This window comes from Hyposmocoma kahamanoa, unplaced genomic scaffold (genome assembly GCF_003589595.1).
Source record: "Hyposmocoma kahamanoa isolate Upper Pololo Valley unplaced genomic scaffold, ASM358959v1 102, whole genome shotgun sequence".
Classification (NCBI taxonomy): Eukaryota; Metazoa; Arthropoda; class Insecta; order Lepidoptera; family Cosmopterigidae; genus Hyposmocoma; species Hyposmocoma kahamanoa.
In genome coordinates, this window is record NW_020653337.1 from 14156713 (window position 1) to 14173766 (window position 17054).

Here is a 17054-nt window from a genome sequence, read left to right on the forward strand (position 1 = left end):
TTCTGAAAATACATAAGGTGTGAACAGATTTCCGAATTTTCTCCAAGCTTTTTAACAACGTTATTCAATAAAAATAAATCGTTTGACTGAGACTCACAGTATAGACAATATTTTTTAGGGTCAGAGTTAGTTATATATAACACAATTATTTTCCACGGAAATGGAATGTACCTATACTGTACAATTGTGACTCCATTTAATTACATTTTGATTACTCATAAGTTATGCGGAAGACGTTGTGGGAACGACTGGTAGCGTGGGGGGCGTTTGCCAATGCTAAACTTGAAAATGCTTAAGTGTGTCCCTACAGTTTCAACAGCAAGTACGAGGGATTATGTAAATAGCGCAAATTATTTTTTTAACGATAAAATTAAAGAAAAATCTCCGATGACATAAAAATAACTTTTGTGGTGTTCGCAGTATTGGATACGTCGTGACGTCATATATTCTGAGATTAGCTCAGGGTTACCACGAAACTGTCAACAGTTGATTTATCTAAATTACTTGAAGCGTTTATGTCCATAACAAATTGTCAGTGGAAAGTAAAAAGATCGCTTAAAAAAAGATATCACGAGAAAGTAGCAAATTGTAATATTACTGAATCACTAAAAAAGTGCTTCGAAAGACCGCTACGAAACCTGGGACATCAATCTACAATATTATATAAGAACTGAACCAATCATAGTAGACTCATTTTCGCTCATAATGACACTAATGTCAGTAATATTACTAACGTATTTAAAAGAAATTATCGTCCTTTTGGCTTCACCATACATTCCGGTGAAATAGTACGTCACTACATGTTGGAAACATACACTTCTGATACCGTGCGTGAGTTCTATTAGTAAACCTTCTACTATGAAGTGTGACAGGGAGAAAACAATTGCGCATGCCCAAATGCCGTTGTAAATGAATAGATTATTTTCATGTGTACTTGTTATCGTTATATATACTGCACGTTACTTCTACAATGTAATTTCTTAGCAATAATTGTGTAAACAATTTATTTATAAAGGTACAAAGGGCCAACATAAATTAAAAGCTTAAGTATTAAGTAAGTTAAGTAAGCTTTTTTTTCTTTGTATGGCCAGGTCTTGAGTCTTCCAGATGATATCTTCTTGTACCTACATCACTTTATAAAAAAAACGGCACTGATGGTACTACTTTGATTTTTGAGTTTTTTTGCTAACTAACGATTGCAGTAACGCCCCTCACATCTTGATAATTTAAATTTTTGAGTGGCACTGTAACCGTTATGGACCGGTATATCGATTACCACCTGTTGTAAAAAAAATGTTCTGATCAGGCTCTGAGCAACCATTATGCTGCTGTTTTGAAGATAGTAGCTGGGATATACGACTTGGTTCAAACACAGCAATAAATATGTGATAATTTATACTAACTCCCTACCTGTCTACGCTACTTCTCTACATCGAGGTCAACTGCTCCGCTCGTATATATTATCGAGATTATGCTTAGTTAGACAAATAATGCAATGGACTTACTAATTAAAAATCTTGTTCACTGGTTTTGTTTAAGCATACACATTATTGTCATAAAGCTTCCATAAATAAATACACAGTGCTATTCAAAGTCCAAGTCATATAATCTTCATTTCATGGGTAAGCAAATTACACTTGAAATTGTCGTACTGATTAAACGATTAAACTCAATTGCTCATTCGTAAGGCAGATTCCCCTGAAAAGAATGAGTAAGAAACTCTAGGGTTGCTCGTTGTAAATACACATTCGAGTACATTTATCATGACAATATTTAATTTAAACATCGAGAATACCTCAAAGAGCTAATCGGGTCACTACCGCGCATTTTTGTCATCCAAGTACGCAGAAGTAATCTGTTGTATAATTAACGTTTACTATTAAGTTTTTGTTTCACAATAGTTTTAAACCTCATAAATGGCAAATTTTTCATATCAATCGGAATCTTATTATACGAGTACAAGCGTGTACATCGCCCCTTACATGAATTTGAGACTTTATGAAGACGACTGTTAAGAACTGTTACTTTGTTTTTTATTCCTCTTATCTTAGACTATATTTTTTTCCATCCTCTAAGCCTCGTATTAATGTTATGTCTGTCACTATTTTTCATAAAAAATAATATTTTTTTTAAGTTATATAACATTTGCATAAATGTATTGTGACGTTAGTGTTAGAATGTTAATCTCTTTAAACTTATCAAAGATTATTAATAAAACCTAGTACATTCATAACACCTTTTATTTCATATTAATTGCTTGGAGTAAAGGAAAGAAATACTTATTAATTCTTTTTCATAGTACTGTAGATTTTCTCCTTTATATATATGTACACATTCGGACACAATTCGAGCCACCACGCTTTTCAGCATTAAGTGCCATAAGCTTAAACAATGTTTGATTGATCAAAAACTTTTACGCAAATTTGAAACTAATATACTAAACGTCATTTCCATAAGTCCTTGCTGGGAATTTGAATTTGCAAAATCGGGGGAAAATTTTTCTTCGATAATAACACTATTATTATATTCTAGCCCTTTACGACAAAAATGCGAGGTGGCTCGAATTATGTGTGCGGGAGTATATGTATATTAAAGAAATATGTAATCACTTGCTCGACTTAAAATGCTAGTTTTAATTAGTAGATATTTCTATTTACAGTGGCTTACAAAATTTGCTAAGTCAGATTAGAGACATTAGGCTTGTTTTTGTTGTGACTCGTTAGCGTTATTAATGAGAGCATACATATTATATTTTTCACAAATTGCAAAAGCGATACTGCCCTCGTTAACATAATCGACATTTTTAGCGAAATTGTTTATTTACATATCTGGAATCAACGAAACAAGATCCACAACCCCCTTTAATCAGTTTTTTAATACCTTATTTAGTGTCCGTTTAATTGTAAAGAGTTGATACTAGACAATAATTCAATTTTTCCCGTATTAATACGTACCACTATGCTTGGTTCGAGCGACTAGGATACTAGTTTTATTTCAGAATTTATTTTTTTACGAAATTAACGGGCATTTCAAAAATGTGTATTGTATACTATACATGTTTTATTTAGGCTAGGTTGATATAAAAAAAATCATTGGTACCTGTATGTAAGGTACGAGTACCTATTGAATACAGCGGTTTTCTTGTAAAATTTCGAGGTAAGTTTGTGTTTTTTTTCTAAGTGAAAATTATTAGGAATCATGTTTTCACACCGTATTTTCCATATTGATTGATTCAACACTTTCACTTTTATGCGGAATCAACCAAAACCATTTGAGGTTGTATCGAATCTTACGCAAAATTGTCATTTTTTATGAGACAATAAAGGAGGAAACTGAAACTAAATAATATACTTAAAAAAATCGCTTATAGATCTCATTTTGCTGATATGTATGTTATTAACTCAACTTCGCTAAAAATGTCGATTACGTTAGTTATGGCAAATACTCCACCAACTCTCCAACTCCATCTTCTTGGAGTTCCACCTTCTAAAGAAATATTTTCAAGTAACGTGAGTAAGAAATACGAAACATGATTTCTTTTTGATTAACGGACATTAATTCCATTTGAAATTACTTGGAAAGCAGCCAGCGTTTCGAAACCTGTTAATGATAACTTGTGAAGATCCGCCGTATCTGCATATAGTTGCTCTAAATTCATAGGAAAATGCGAGAAAAATTTAATGTGTTTAGGTGTGCTGTAGGCTGTATGAATAATGATCAGGCGATAACGATGAATGAGCAAGAAAAGACAATTTTTGTTGAATTTATGATAAATATACATTTATCATAAATTCAATATATGTATATATATATTATAATTATTTTTTTTAAATATATACATATTTAAAAAAATTGCAAGACTAAACAATGTTGAAATATTGAAACACATTTTATAAATGACCGTAAACTGTGTACTCGTTTAATTAAACTGTACTTAAAGTTAGATTTTGAATAGAAGAGTAAGGCTGTGAGAGTGAAGAGTGGCAGTGCCCCGTGTGATTTAAAGTTCAGAATGGAACTGCAACTGCTAACAGGCGCACGACTTGTTCGTCCCTTCAATCGGTGTCATAAAAAAAGAAAGAAAAAGATTTGTCGCGACTGTCGTTGCGGTTAGCTACAGGTATAATTGCTATACAGAACTTTTAATCCCTGAGAGATGACCGTATCCTAATTGCTCTGCGTTTAACATCGGAAGCCGCCACTTAACCTAATTGCTCGCAACAGAGTATTGTACTCTCTTCCAGAATTAATTCTCGATACGACAAGATTAATTGACGTATGCCGAGAAATGAATTTTACTAATCCGTTTTAGAAAAGTGTTGAAGACGATTATATAGCCATCCGTCGACGACCTCACTGAATAGACGTGTGTTATCCAAAACCAACTTTAGAGGAAGTTTGATTAATTCTGCACTTTATGGACTTATTTAGAAAAAAATATGACAAAAGCGATGGAAATACCTGTGTTATTACGTCATAAATGGAATATTAAATTTTTTAGAGGTTTATTTTTTATTTTTGCGTAATTTATGTATATATTTTCCCTACAAAAAAAGTGATATTTCTTTTTTTCGTGAAAAAAAATAGGAGGCATATAGATATTTTAAGAAGATTACAGAACATTACAGGAATTTATATTTTGTTCACATATTTACACCTCTTTAGAAATCCGTTAGCGAGTCTGCCACTGTGTAATCTGAACTTAATACATTTAACGATATTCAACAACAAAATTGTGTCGGTCCAAAGATATAAACTTTCTTGTTACTTGCAAAAAATCTAACTTAAACTAAGCCGGTATTGTATTTTTAAACTCTATATAACAATTTGATGCAGTTGTATAAACTTACACGAAAGCAGAGTCGTAGCTAGAGCTGAATTTATGATGCAGCAGAGGTTTCAACTAAGGCGGAAGTTAATGTTGCCAATTTGGTCGAATGAATTTGATTTTGTACTTATTTAATTTTACTTGCTCTCTCTCAATAATGGAAATATGATTATCGCGAGCCCTGATATCGACATAGTGGTTTTCAATATACGTATACCTACTAAGTATACTCACTGCATTTTAAAATACCACGTCAAATGGCTTTGGTTGATTCCGTATAACAGTTCTCAATGTGTGTGTCTGTTGAATCTATATATGGTGTGAAAACACGATTCCTAAAAATTATTATGATAGAAACAAGAAAACCGCTGTATTCAATAGGTACTTTCCATATACCAATGATTTTTTTAATACCACCTGAACTAAATAGACACACGGATAATATGTATGTGTTATACATTTTTCAAATGGTTTTTATTTCGTTGTAAAAAAATAAAGCCAAAGCCTCTGCCGCTGCTTGGGTCGGCAAAATGGACCGTATTAATACGGGAAAAATTTGAATTCAAGCTGAGGTAGAAAACTCTTAACGCGACCTCTCCTTCTGACGACGATCCTGCACGAAGTGGCAAGCACATAGATTTATCTATGGACAAGCATCATATAGGACAGTTACAGGCAGTCGCAAAGCTTTTGTATCAAACTACCTATGAAGTTAATTTATTTTATATTTGTCTCTAGGTATCCTTACTGCCGTGAACTGCATCAGTGTGCGATGGACGATGCGGATCCAAGATATCTTCACCACCTCCAAGCTACTAGCCTTAATCGTCATCATCATCTCTGGCATATATTACATATGTATTGGTAAGAATATCTATACATATTATGAAATCGTAAGGAACCTGAGTTTGTACTTCTAATATTTTGAAGTAAAATTCAATGCTACTAAAGACATGCCATTAAACCTAAAACACAGGTTTATGCGTGTAGTCACAGTTGGGAATGAAACTGTTTTCATTTTTCTAAATCCCATATATTTGTGATGAAGTTGTTGTTCGTAAAGGGCACGAAACGTTGGTTTGTTTGAAATGACAAATATAAATGATTTAGATATGAAAAAAAAATATTTTCAACAGTTTTAAGAGTTTTTATCTATTTGTTTATGAGCTTATCTTCACAATGGTTGACCAATTAGTACGTGATTTTGAGATAAGCTTGCATTAATATTTAGTGTTGTTTCACGTTTAATTAAAGATAGGACAATTTGCGTCTCGCGCGTGCTCGACATGACGCGTGCGCAAGTCAGTCAAACGGATGTATGTAGATACGTGAAAATGGCATACTTTAACTATTAGTCATCAGTAGATTTATATAAAAGTCCACGACGCAGTACCTAACCTAACCCAATATACGTATATTTCAATCACAGTAACGTTTTTTATGATAAAAATAAATTTAAATTTATGAGGTTATAATAATAATTTTAATTATAATTTAGTAGCAGTAGAGCACCTTGTGAAAGAGTTCGTCCAGGGAATTACTGCCACCCTACCTATTTCTGCTACCAAGTCGAGCAACTCGACGTCAAGGCGCCTATTTTGCGTGTGGTACCAAGTAGTAATGGTAACATTACTGTGTTCCAGTTTTGAAGGGTTAAGGGTGCTGGTGAAATAACAGGCACGTGGGACTTGTCAACTTATGTCTCGGTATCGGACGCGATGGCAGTGCCCCTCAGATCTTTGCGATTTAAAGCTCTAAGTGGCACTGCAACCGTTATGGACAGGAATGTAGCTTACCATCAGGTGCACGTCCCGTCACTTGACATTTAAAAGAAAAAGAAAAAAATATCACAAAGATCTAACCCTAATAAAAATTTCTTCGAACCCAAACCGAAGATCAGCAACAAGCACATAGAAAAATTCGTAAGGTTCTGGCTTGTTCCGTGGTTCAGTTGAGAGAGCGTCAGCCACGGTATGCAGTAGGCGCTGGTTTGAATCCAGTCGGATCGAAGGAGTTTTTCTTAGTGTTAATAATTATAACAAACTAGTGAAGTAATTTCACAACAAAAGAATTGAAGATTATGATAGTAAGTAAAACATCCTGATATTCGATAAACTTAATATTATAATTGTGAGGTCGTTTGAACAACAGTAACTTAAAAAATCGTGTATATTTCCCATTCTCGAAATTGAGAAAAAAATATCGAAATATCAAAATCCGGAGGTAATAGAGTAACTATTATATTATACATATATTTTAAAATAAATATGGTTCTATCTGAAATCTTTGTAGCAAAAGTTTTATTATTACAATTGACGGTGAATCATATTTAAATTGTGCCTGGAATCGAATTGCGTATCGCGCTTGTTTCATATCTTTTAACCTCTAAGGAGGTTTCCTTTGCTAAATTCACCAGCGCAAACTCATGGGGATCAATTAGTTCAATTTAATGTACAAATTCCTGAAGTTCTTACTTACTCACACCGCTGGCTCAGCGACCCGAAGTGGGTCTTGGCCTCCGATATGAGTCAGAGCTAGCGCGCCGGGTTGTGCAGGTCTTTCTCCCCTTCGTCACTTCATCGATATTTCGGCCGACCAATGCCAGCCACAGGGCACTGAAAAGGGCCTACGTGAGACATTGCTAAAGTTCTGCTAAATTTTAACTCTATCCATCAATAGAGACAACTTTTACTACGAGAACCCCACTGAAATAACGGAAAAAACAGCTGTTCCATATATTTGGGTCGATTAGGTACTAAATATTGTGTTATTTACATCGTATCACCGGGATATTTACGTCGTATCACAGTAACCAAGTAACCAAGTCAACTTAATATACAACGAGGTTTCTGTTTAACTTGCACAAACAAAGTTTTATTTATACACGTCATGTTCGCAAGAATAAACAACGTCGTTTCCTAACATATATGTTAATGTAAATAAATTGAATTGAAAATGGTCTATTAGGCTCACGATAGAATGAATAAAAGTATATTTATCAGAGTTCGAGGTATGATTACTCCTACTTCAAGTACTTATGTCCTGATAATTGGCGATGATTGAATTTCTTTGTTCGTAGTTGTTTATTGACCCTTGGTTCAGTTCATATTATAATTTACACTATTAAGATTTTTCAATTGGTATGTTTACTCTTCGTCGTACAGACAATAATGAGGTTATGCTATGCTTTTTTGGTGCCATTTTAAATTCTCGATTGGATTCGGGCTGTATCACGCAGGACGTAGGGAGGTCGACTCTAAAAAAAAACTATTAAACAATTTATAAAATGAAATGTGTACGTCTCCTACAACATATTTCGCCAAAACAATAACACTTTAATAATATGTATGGAGTTCTTAGGTTTTCGTTTTTGTTACAAATAGGAAATAGAACTATATTTTTCGGATCTAAAATTGTGTATATTTGTGATATTAAGTTTATTGAATATTAATAACGATGTTTTATTACCATGATATGCAATTTGTTTTTTAAATTACTCCACTAGTTTGTTAAAATTATTAATACAAAAATCGAACACTAAGAAAAATTCTGTCGATCCGGCTTGATACCATGCTTAATTGCGTTTTTTTTTTAAATAAAACAACGTTTCGGGTTCTTTAGTGGTTCCATGATCACGACTGGCTGTAAATAACAAAACATACACGAATTTAGATCGATAAAAAGTAATTTCATTTCCAGCACCTTAACATAATATAAATTGTTTTCATTATCAGGGAAATTAGTGTTATTACTATAAATCTCGAAAGCTTTCCTCTAATATTCACTTCAATATATCCTACATTTATATGTACATACCTATTCGCTATCTGTACATTTTATCTTCCTTATTGAGCTAAGGTCGGAGTTGGCACATTCGGAGTGTATGCTTAGAACAACTGATTGTAAATTATGTAACAATAGTCCAATGACTAAAATTTTGTTGATTCTTGTATAGATAAATAGATATAATAGGGGTACATATAACAGGGGGAGTTCTGGTAAGAATAACATCGCTTCTTTAACTGACTTCAAAAAAAGGAGGAGGTTCTCAATTCGACTGAATTTTTTATGTGTTTATGCGATTGGCATTTGTAAATCGATTTTACCGTTTTTTTTGTTGGAAAGGGGGCACCTCAGTAGTGGTCTTAAATTCTTTGAAGAAAATATTCTTCCTCTGAAGGTGGCAAATTAGGGGATGAATTCGGTTTATTGGATTTCACCCACTTTCCGTTAAGCGATTTCAATAAAACTTGGCAAATAGATGCAATTCCATTAAGTTTTGAGGAGAGTTTTAATATAAAAAGTTATAATTATTTCTTTAAGATATTGTACAGTGGGTCAAAGCATGTCTATACCCATCATTACTTATATTGTACGTATTGAAAATAAATTCGTTACGCTTACGCAATAAATAGCAGACTTTTTTTAATTTGTGCGTGTATGTATTATTATCACATTTTAGACATTTTTATGACTACATTATGTATACAGTGTTATTTTTAAAATACTAACAACCTTGCAGGACTAGATTACTGACATCATAAACAACAACTTTTGACAAAGCGTGCTCGAACTCTCGAAAATCGAACTCTCATAATTTTTTCTGAGTATTTGATCTTGTATTAATAGTTATAACAAACTAGTGGAGTAATTTCACATAAAAATAATTGAATATCAATTCAATAAAAATTTAAATCATCTCTAGCCGGGTCTGGTAATAAGTAAAGGTATCTAACCGGGTGACGAAATATCATAGATTTCTCATAAATGGCGCTACGGCTAAAAAGTCGTTGAAAAACCAAATGCTAAGACACAATGCAAGCACATAGAAAAATTCGTGAGGTTCGCTGGTTCGTTCCGTTCGGTTTCGTTCGTTGGTATAGCGTCTGGCACGGTGTGCTAGAAGACGTCTGTTCGAATCCGGCCGGATCGAAGGAATTTTGTCTGAGTATTCGATCTTTGTATTAATAATAATAATAAACTATTGATAATCATAAAATATCAATTTATTAAAAATTTAAAAACGTATTAATATTTAGCAAATATATACTTTTAAGTTTTTTGTACTATCTAACACTTTTTAGATGTATAGGTATTTGATAGTAATCACCATTTAGAGCGATCTATTTAAATATTTTTATTTTTGTACGGAAGTAAAGTCCGACGAATTGATAAAAGTCATGGAACAAAAGTTGATGTTTATGATGTTAGTAATATAGTCCTGCAAGGTTAGTATTTTACAAATAACCTCGTATATAAATATTGTATATCTCAATAGGTAATTTTCATGAGTTTTATGTAATCGTAACATAACTCGTATTAATATGAAAAAACACATTTCAATTTCATATTGAAGCGTCTGAATTTTTAATAAAGAAAGAAGGGAGAATAAAAACGTACTACGTACTATGGCGAACCTGGATGAGATTGGTACGGGATCGTGGGGAGTGGCACAGAAACTTGGAGGCCTATACCCAGCAGTGGGTGAAGTCAGGCTCTATATGATGATGATGATGACGTACTATGGTGTGCAGTCTCATACTTCGTTTACACAGAGACGTCCTTATAATGTATAGGTACTTATAGACTTTTGCTTTTTGGTTACAATGTCATCTTCTTATAGTATCGATGGCATACGTACACTATACCATTGTGGTCCAGAACTCGGACATGCTGACCGCGTCACTAGTAGCCGCCATTAAATCCTCAACCGTGCAGGTGTTAGTGCACGATATGAGACGAGCCAAAGTTTGAATCGCACCTCATAAACAATCCAGGCTAGAATCCTCACCTGAACAAATTGTCCTTGCTCCTTGTGAAAGAGTTCGTCCAGGGAAGTACTGCCACCTTACCTATTTCTGCCGCCAATTAGTAATGTGAGCATTACTGTGTTCCGGTTTTGACGGGTGAGGGTGCTGGTGAAACTACAGGCACATGGGACTTGTCAACTTATGTGTCAGGCGGTGCCCCACAATCTTTGTGATTTAAAGCTCTAAGTGGCACTGCAACTTATAAGGATATACATATGGCTTACCACCAGGCGATTTTATTCATCCCGTCACTTAGTAATAAAAAATACCAAATTCCGAAGTCTTTTTAAAGACTTCCAGATCGGCCATGGCAATTCGCACCGAGGAGAAATACTCTTAAGAGGCGGGACAAAGATAGATGGTACTCTTACGCGCCAAAGATTCCACCTCGCCTGAATTGGCTTAATGATGGTCAGAGGATCGATACATTTGTCGAAAATGTTCTGTCTGACTTTAACTGCTTCCGTGGCCGAATGGTTACTACGCTGCGCTGCCACTGAGGTTCCGGGTTCGATTCCCGGAGAAATGTTTTGTATGGTCTACATTTATTCCTCTACTGAGTTTGGGCGTAATTTGTGATTGTCTATGGGTGTGTCCATGACACCCGCGATACAGGGTACTTTAGTGCGGGGCTATGAGGGAGTGCGTTATTATTATGTTATACGATGTCTCGTGTTATCTATTGATCATGTTAATCCTCCAGTTTTGATATCTTTAAAGTTGTGCATTTAAGTCATAATTATGTTATAATAATGGGCAATGTATCTTCCGTAGGTCACACGGAAAACTTCGAAAATTCATTCGAAGGATCATATAACGTCGGAGATGTCGCTATAGCCTTCTACTCGGGCTTATTTGCTTTCGGTGGCTGGAATTACCTCAATTTTGTCACTGAAGAGTTGCAGGATCCTTACAAGTGAGTATACTTATATTAATATTCAACCTATATACTGGTATTTCATTAGTGGATTCTTCTTCTTGAGAAGAAAAACAAAGATGGTGTTTCAGTAGGTACCATAGGACCATTTATTTCTATTTACGACAGGGTTCGAAGTGATAATTATCATTCATAATTATCGTTAAATCTATCATGATAATTATCTTGATATGGATATGTCGTGTCATGTGTTTGTATCAGAGACGTATCTAAATGTGTCAAATGTCAATCTAAAAAAGTCGCAAACTCAAACCGTTTGGAACACCAAAGATTTCTTACTGTTTATCATATTAGTCAAAAATTAAAGAGACAAAATTATGAATCAGCATGGATAATTATCGGACAATTATCAGATAATTATTGGATAATTATCAGACAATTATCTATCTTAATAATTTCAAACCCTGATCTCAGAGCATCACAGCTGTGTTATGGTACGAAAGCTGGGAGAGCTAACGCATAATATAAAACGAGTACAGGCTCAGGGCACTTATATAAAATCTTTATATAAGTTAAAGAAAAACTGCCGTGATTATAGAGTTTTCGCGATTGTTACACATAGGAAATGAAACTATTTTTCCGGATTTAAATCGTGTGTATTTGTTTTTTCAAACAAACCCACATTTCGGGCCCTTTACAAGTCCCGTGGTCACGGAGTCAATCCAACAAATAGTTTCATTTCCATATAGAGGTTTCTTACAAAAAGTAAGAAATGTAAATATGTCTTTAATTTTACATTTTGAGTTATGAACGCTACTTATTACAAAAAGATGAAATTTAACAATATGTGCAAAAAATAATAAAGTATACCTACGCAAAATCGCGATAGCTTTATCCACCTTTTCTTGTTTAACAAGCATTATTACTTGTAAGCACGTACTGTGACGATAAAATGCCGACATTATCAGTTTCCCCAAGAATTTATCTCCGTAATCAAGTCAATAGTAAAATAGCATAAGAAATAACATTAACATTATATAACATAATTATATATAATTATCCACGTACTTTTGAGGTCAGTTTTTTAGTACTCTGTACTGAGATTATTATCTCATCAAAATCCAGCAATCCGCTAAACGTCAGTTTATTATCGCTAATTATATAATAAATCCAATTATAGTGGATACGGTAGATCGGTCATTCTTATGGTTGTATGTTATCTCTGTAAAGCTCCCTAAAATAATTCCTAATAAAATTAGACCATTCGTTCTCTCATTAAAGTTGAATTTTTTTTATAAGAGTTCATCCCTCAATTATATTGCATAATAATTCGTGTATCCACAAACAAAAATTCTAATAGCGATATATCGCATGTAAGTAGATATTATAGATTACCAAATAATATAGACTTAAAAAATAACTACTCAAAATATAAGAAATATATGTATGACTCATTTAATTAAGATGAGGTTAGAATAGCTCGACATCCATGGCGATGGACATGTCCGGCTTTTTAACATTCTGTCCGGATTTGGTCTGGATTTTTCGTGTAAGGTAACAATTTTCGGAATAAAAAATAAAACATCGACTTTACAATTCTGTAGTAAAACTCAATTTATAACCAAAATGTTGTCGCCCGGATGCTTGTTCTGGTTGCCATGTCAGAGAGAGAGAGAGAGAGAGAGAGAGAGAGAGAGAGATTTAATTTGTTACTAAACATTCCGAACTTTCTTGCAAATTTCAGGCTTTTTGTTCAGACTACTTATAATAGGGGTTAAAGTATGAAATTGCCGATTTGTACTGAAAATCTAAATTGTTTCTTTTTTAAATTTTTAACAAATTTATTTAATCAAAATAGTTGCCATTATTATCTATACATTGCTGCCATCTAATGGGAAGGTTATTAATGCCTTTGCGATAGAACTCCGACGATCTAGACTGCACAAACTGTGTGAAAGCATTTTGTACTGCCTCCTGGGAAGAAAACTTCTTGTCACGTAGATAATTGTCCAAATCACGAAAAAAATGGTAGTCCGTTGGAGCAAGGTCTGGTGAATACGGAGGATGACGAATGGTTTCTAACTGCAGTTCCTGAAGGGTCAAAATGGTGTCTCGTGCTGTGTGAGGTCTCGCGTTGTCGTGGAGCAATAATGGTGAAGATCGATTCATGAGTCGGGGCTGTTTTACTGCTAGTTTTGTCAACATGGTTCGGAGTTCGGCACAATAGACATCTGCCGTTATTGCTTGACCAGATCGGAGAAAACTATAGTGAATAACACCATGCTGAGACCACCAAACAGTTACCATTACCTTTTTATTGGTAAGTTTTGCTTTAGGACACTGTTGTGGCATTTGACCTGGGGTCAGCCATTGCATTTTTCTTTTATTTATTTTTATTTATTTATTTATTTATTTATTTATTAAGGATTGCCAACAAAGTTTACAACTTAACGTATACAAAACAATAAATACTTATTAATTAACATATAGTTGCAACTTCAATTATAGGCAACCACAGCATGCACTTACATGTATATTTAAATGTACAAAAAGAAAAATGTCTACCAATAAAATGAAATTAAAATTAATAATAATAATAATAATAATAATAACAATTTAAATCCAATAATAACAATAATAAATTAATTAAACCTAAGCTAAAGCTACAAAATTGTTCTTTCCTTAAATTTATATAATGTATCACAAAATATGTCAACAGTTTCATCTTCACCGGACAGTCGATTATATAAACTAGATAGGCGGGGGACTGGCGAATGCTTTCCTACATTCGTTCTACACAAACGGACATGAAATAAAGGACGCGGCTGTCGAGGCGGACGTGGGGGTACTCGCAAACCAAATTTATTGAGAATAGACGGACAGTCTATCATGCCGTTCATAATTTTATGTAAGAAACATAAGCCTAAAGTATTTCTCCTACCATTCAAAGTTTGCATGCCAAAGTGCTCAAGTCGGGCACTGTAACAGTTTACGTCATGAGGCGGCCTGAAGCGGTACGCCAGGTGTCGTAGAAACCTTCTTTGGACTCTTTCAATTCTCTCAACATGGACTCGGTATGTTGGGGACCACACAACGCTACAGTACTCAAGCTTACTTCTGACATAGGCATTAAATAGTAATAAGGTAGTGGAAACCTTCCTGAACTCCTTTCCATTTCTAAAAATAAATCCTAGTGATTTGTTAGCAGCGGCCAGCATACTGTCAATGTGAATAGAAAATTTAAGCTTGGAGTCCACCACTACACCCAAGTCTCGTATCTTAGAAACTTCTTTAAGAGTTTCACCTGAGATATTGTACTGGGTACTGAGAGGTTTACGTTTTAATGTGAACTTAATATGGAAGCATTTACACGAATTCAGATACATTTTATTAATGTGACACCAATCAATGAGTCTATCAATATCAGCCTGCAACAAATCAGCATCATTGAGACTTTTAATAACACGCATTATTTTAAGATCATCAGCAAACAAATAGCAAATCGAGTTCTTAAACAATCTTTCAATGTCATTAATGAATATAATGAAGAACAATGGCCCAAGGTTTGAACCTTGCGGCACTCCAGAGCATGAAATAAAAGGATCTGAACTATAACCATCAATTACAACTCTAGAACACCTGTTATTTAAATATGATTGACACCACTGAAGTAGGGAGTCCCTAATCCCGAAGTGAGCTAATTTGTTTATCAATATACGATGATTAACTTTATCGAAAGCTTTGGAAAAATCGGTATATATTGCATCTACTTGTCCTGAAGTATCGACTGCCAATGCTACATCATCAATGTACTGGGATAGATTTGTGTCCGTAGATCGCTTCTTAATAAATCCGTGCTGATTCGGTGATAGTTTATTCTTGACATGCCTAAACATATGACTATATACTATCGACTCAAAGACTTTTGCTACGGTGGACAATATAGAAATAGGCCTATAATTCGTAACCAAGTCCTTTTTTCCATTTTTGTGAATTGGCACAATTCTAGCACGCTTCCAAGTGTCAGGAAATATTCCCGTAGTAACAGACTTGTTAAAAATTATGGTCAATGGGACTGCTAGTTGTTCAGCACAATTTGCAAAAAAGACTGGCGGAAAGTTATCAGGACCTGAACCTTTACTTAAATCAAGATGCTTGAGCTTATATTCCACACAGTCAGATTCAATCACTAAATCCGGAATCGCATCCATCATGCCCACCTCATCCAAATCAACATCACCACCAGTATCCAGTTCGTACACGGAAGAAAAGTGAGTTGCAAACAGGTTACAGATCTCACCTCCTTCATATCCTGTAGTGTTATTTAGAGACATAGATGGCGGATAATTGGAACCGTTCTTACGCTTATTTTTAATATGTGTCCAGAAAAACTTTGGATTGCTGAGTATTAACGTTTCTATTGAATTAATGTAATTTCTGTAACACTCCCGCATTAGGGCATCGCAGTCTTCGCGCAAATAATCAAATTCTATCTTGTCGAGCCGATTCCTGTATTTTTTGAATTTAACATGATACTTGTATTTAAGCTTTAGTAAGTTTATCAAAGCTGGCGAAAACCAGACTGGATATTTATTAAATTTAGATTTGCAAGATAATGGTATACATTCTTTAACAATTCTATCCAAATGCTCGTAAAATATTTTAACCATATCATTCACATCAACACACCGCTCATATAAATCATTCCAGTCAATTTTACCCAGTTGCAGATTGATAGCATCATAGTCAGCCTTGTGAAAGTTCGGTTTAGGTTCTGTATTTGAATTGCGAGGTTTATTAGGAATTGTAGTGATTTCAATGTCTATGTCCAAAGGGGGATGGTGTTTGTCAATATTTCGCAGTGGTCTAGTACATTCATAAATCTTAATGTCTGGCATGCTGCTTAAAACAAGGTCAAGAATGCGATTGCCGCCGTTTGAGACATGGTTAAGCTGAACAAGATTATTTAAAGACATGAAATCTATGAAACTCCCCCTCAAAGAACAATTTTCATAACCAGTTGGTGAACTGTGGCCCCGATCAACATCAACTTTCCATATTATTCCTCCCAAATTAAAGTCACCCACAATAATTGTCTCACCATCACTCTCACAAGCACCGCACGACTTTACCAGGTAGTTGTCCAAAATAGATTGTGATACCGGAGGAGGCAGGTAAACAGCACAAATATTTAACACTCTTGATTTATTTAATATAATTTGAGTCCAAACATCTTCGCAATCACTCTCCCACTCATTCATTCGTCGCGATAAATACTTTTTTAAAACAGCGATTAGAACCCCTCCTCCCCTCTCTTTAGAACTGCACATAGGTGAGCTTTCCCTGTCCCGCCTATACACATCATACCTGTCATCAAATATTTCGGCGTCAAAAAAACTGTTGTTTAGCCAAGTTTCTGTGAAAATAATAATATCGTAGTTATTTCGCAATATTTCCTCACGAACCTGTACGTTATTCAATCTAAGGCCTCTAACGTTTTGATAGTAACATATTAAATTGTATTTAGTTAGTATCATAT

The 17054-nt window shown here is 34.4% G+C and overlaps 1 protein-coding gene across 1 annotated transcript in view; it reads left to right on the forward strand.

Annotated features, from left to right (window-relative positions):
• Window positions 1-17054, forward strand: part of LOC113235511 (large neutral amino acids transporter small subunit 2) — a 46164-nt gene that overhangs the window by 14301 nt on the left and 14809 nt on the right. Inside the window, exons 3-4 of the mRNA XM_026471248.1 lie at window positions 5567-5692; window positions 11413-11554. Of these exons, the coding sequence (XP_026327033.1) occupies window positions 5567-5692; window positions 11413-11554 (268 nt within the window). The remainder of the gene's footprint in view (window positions 1-5566; window positions 5693-11412; window positions 11555-17054) is intronic.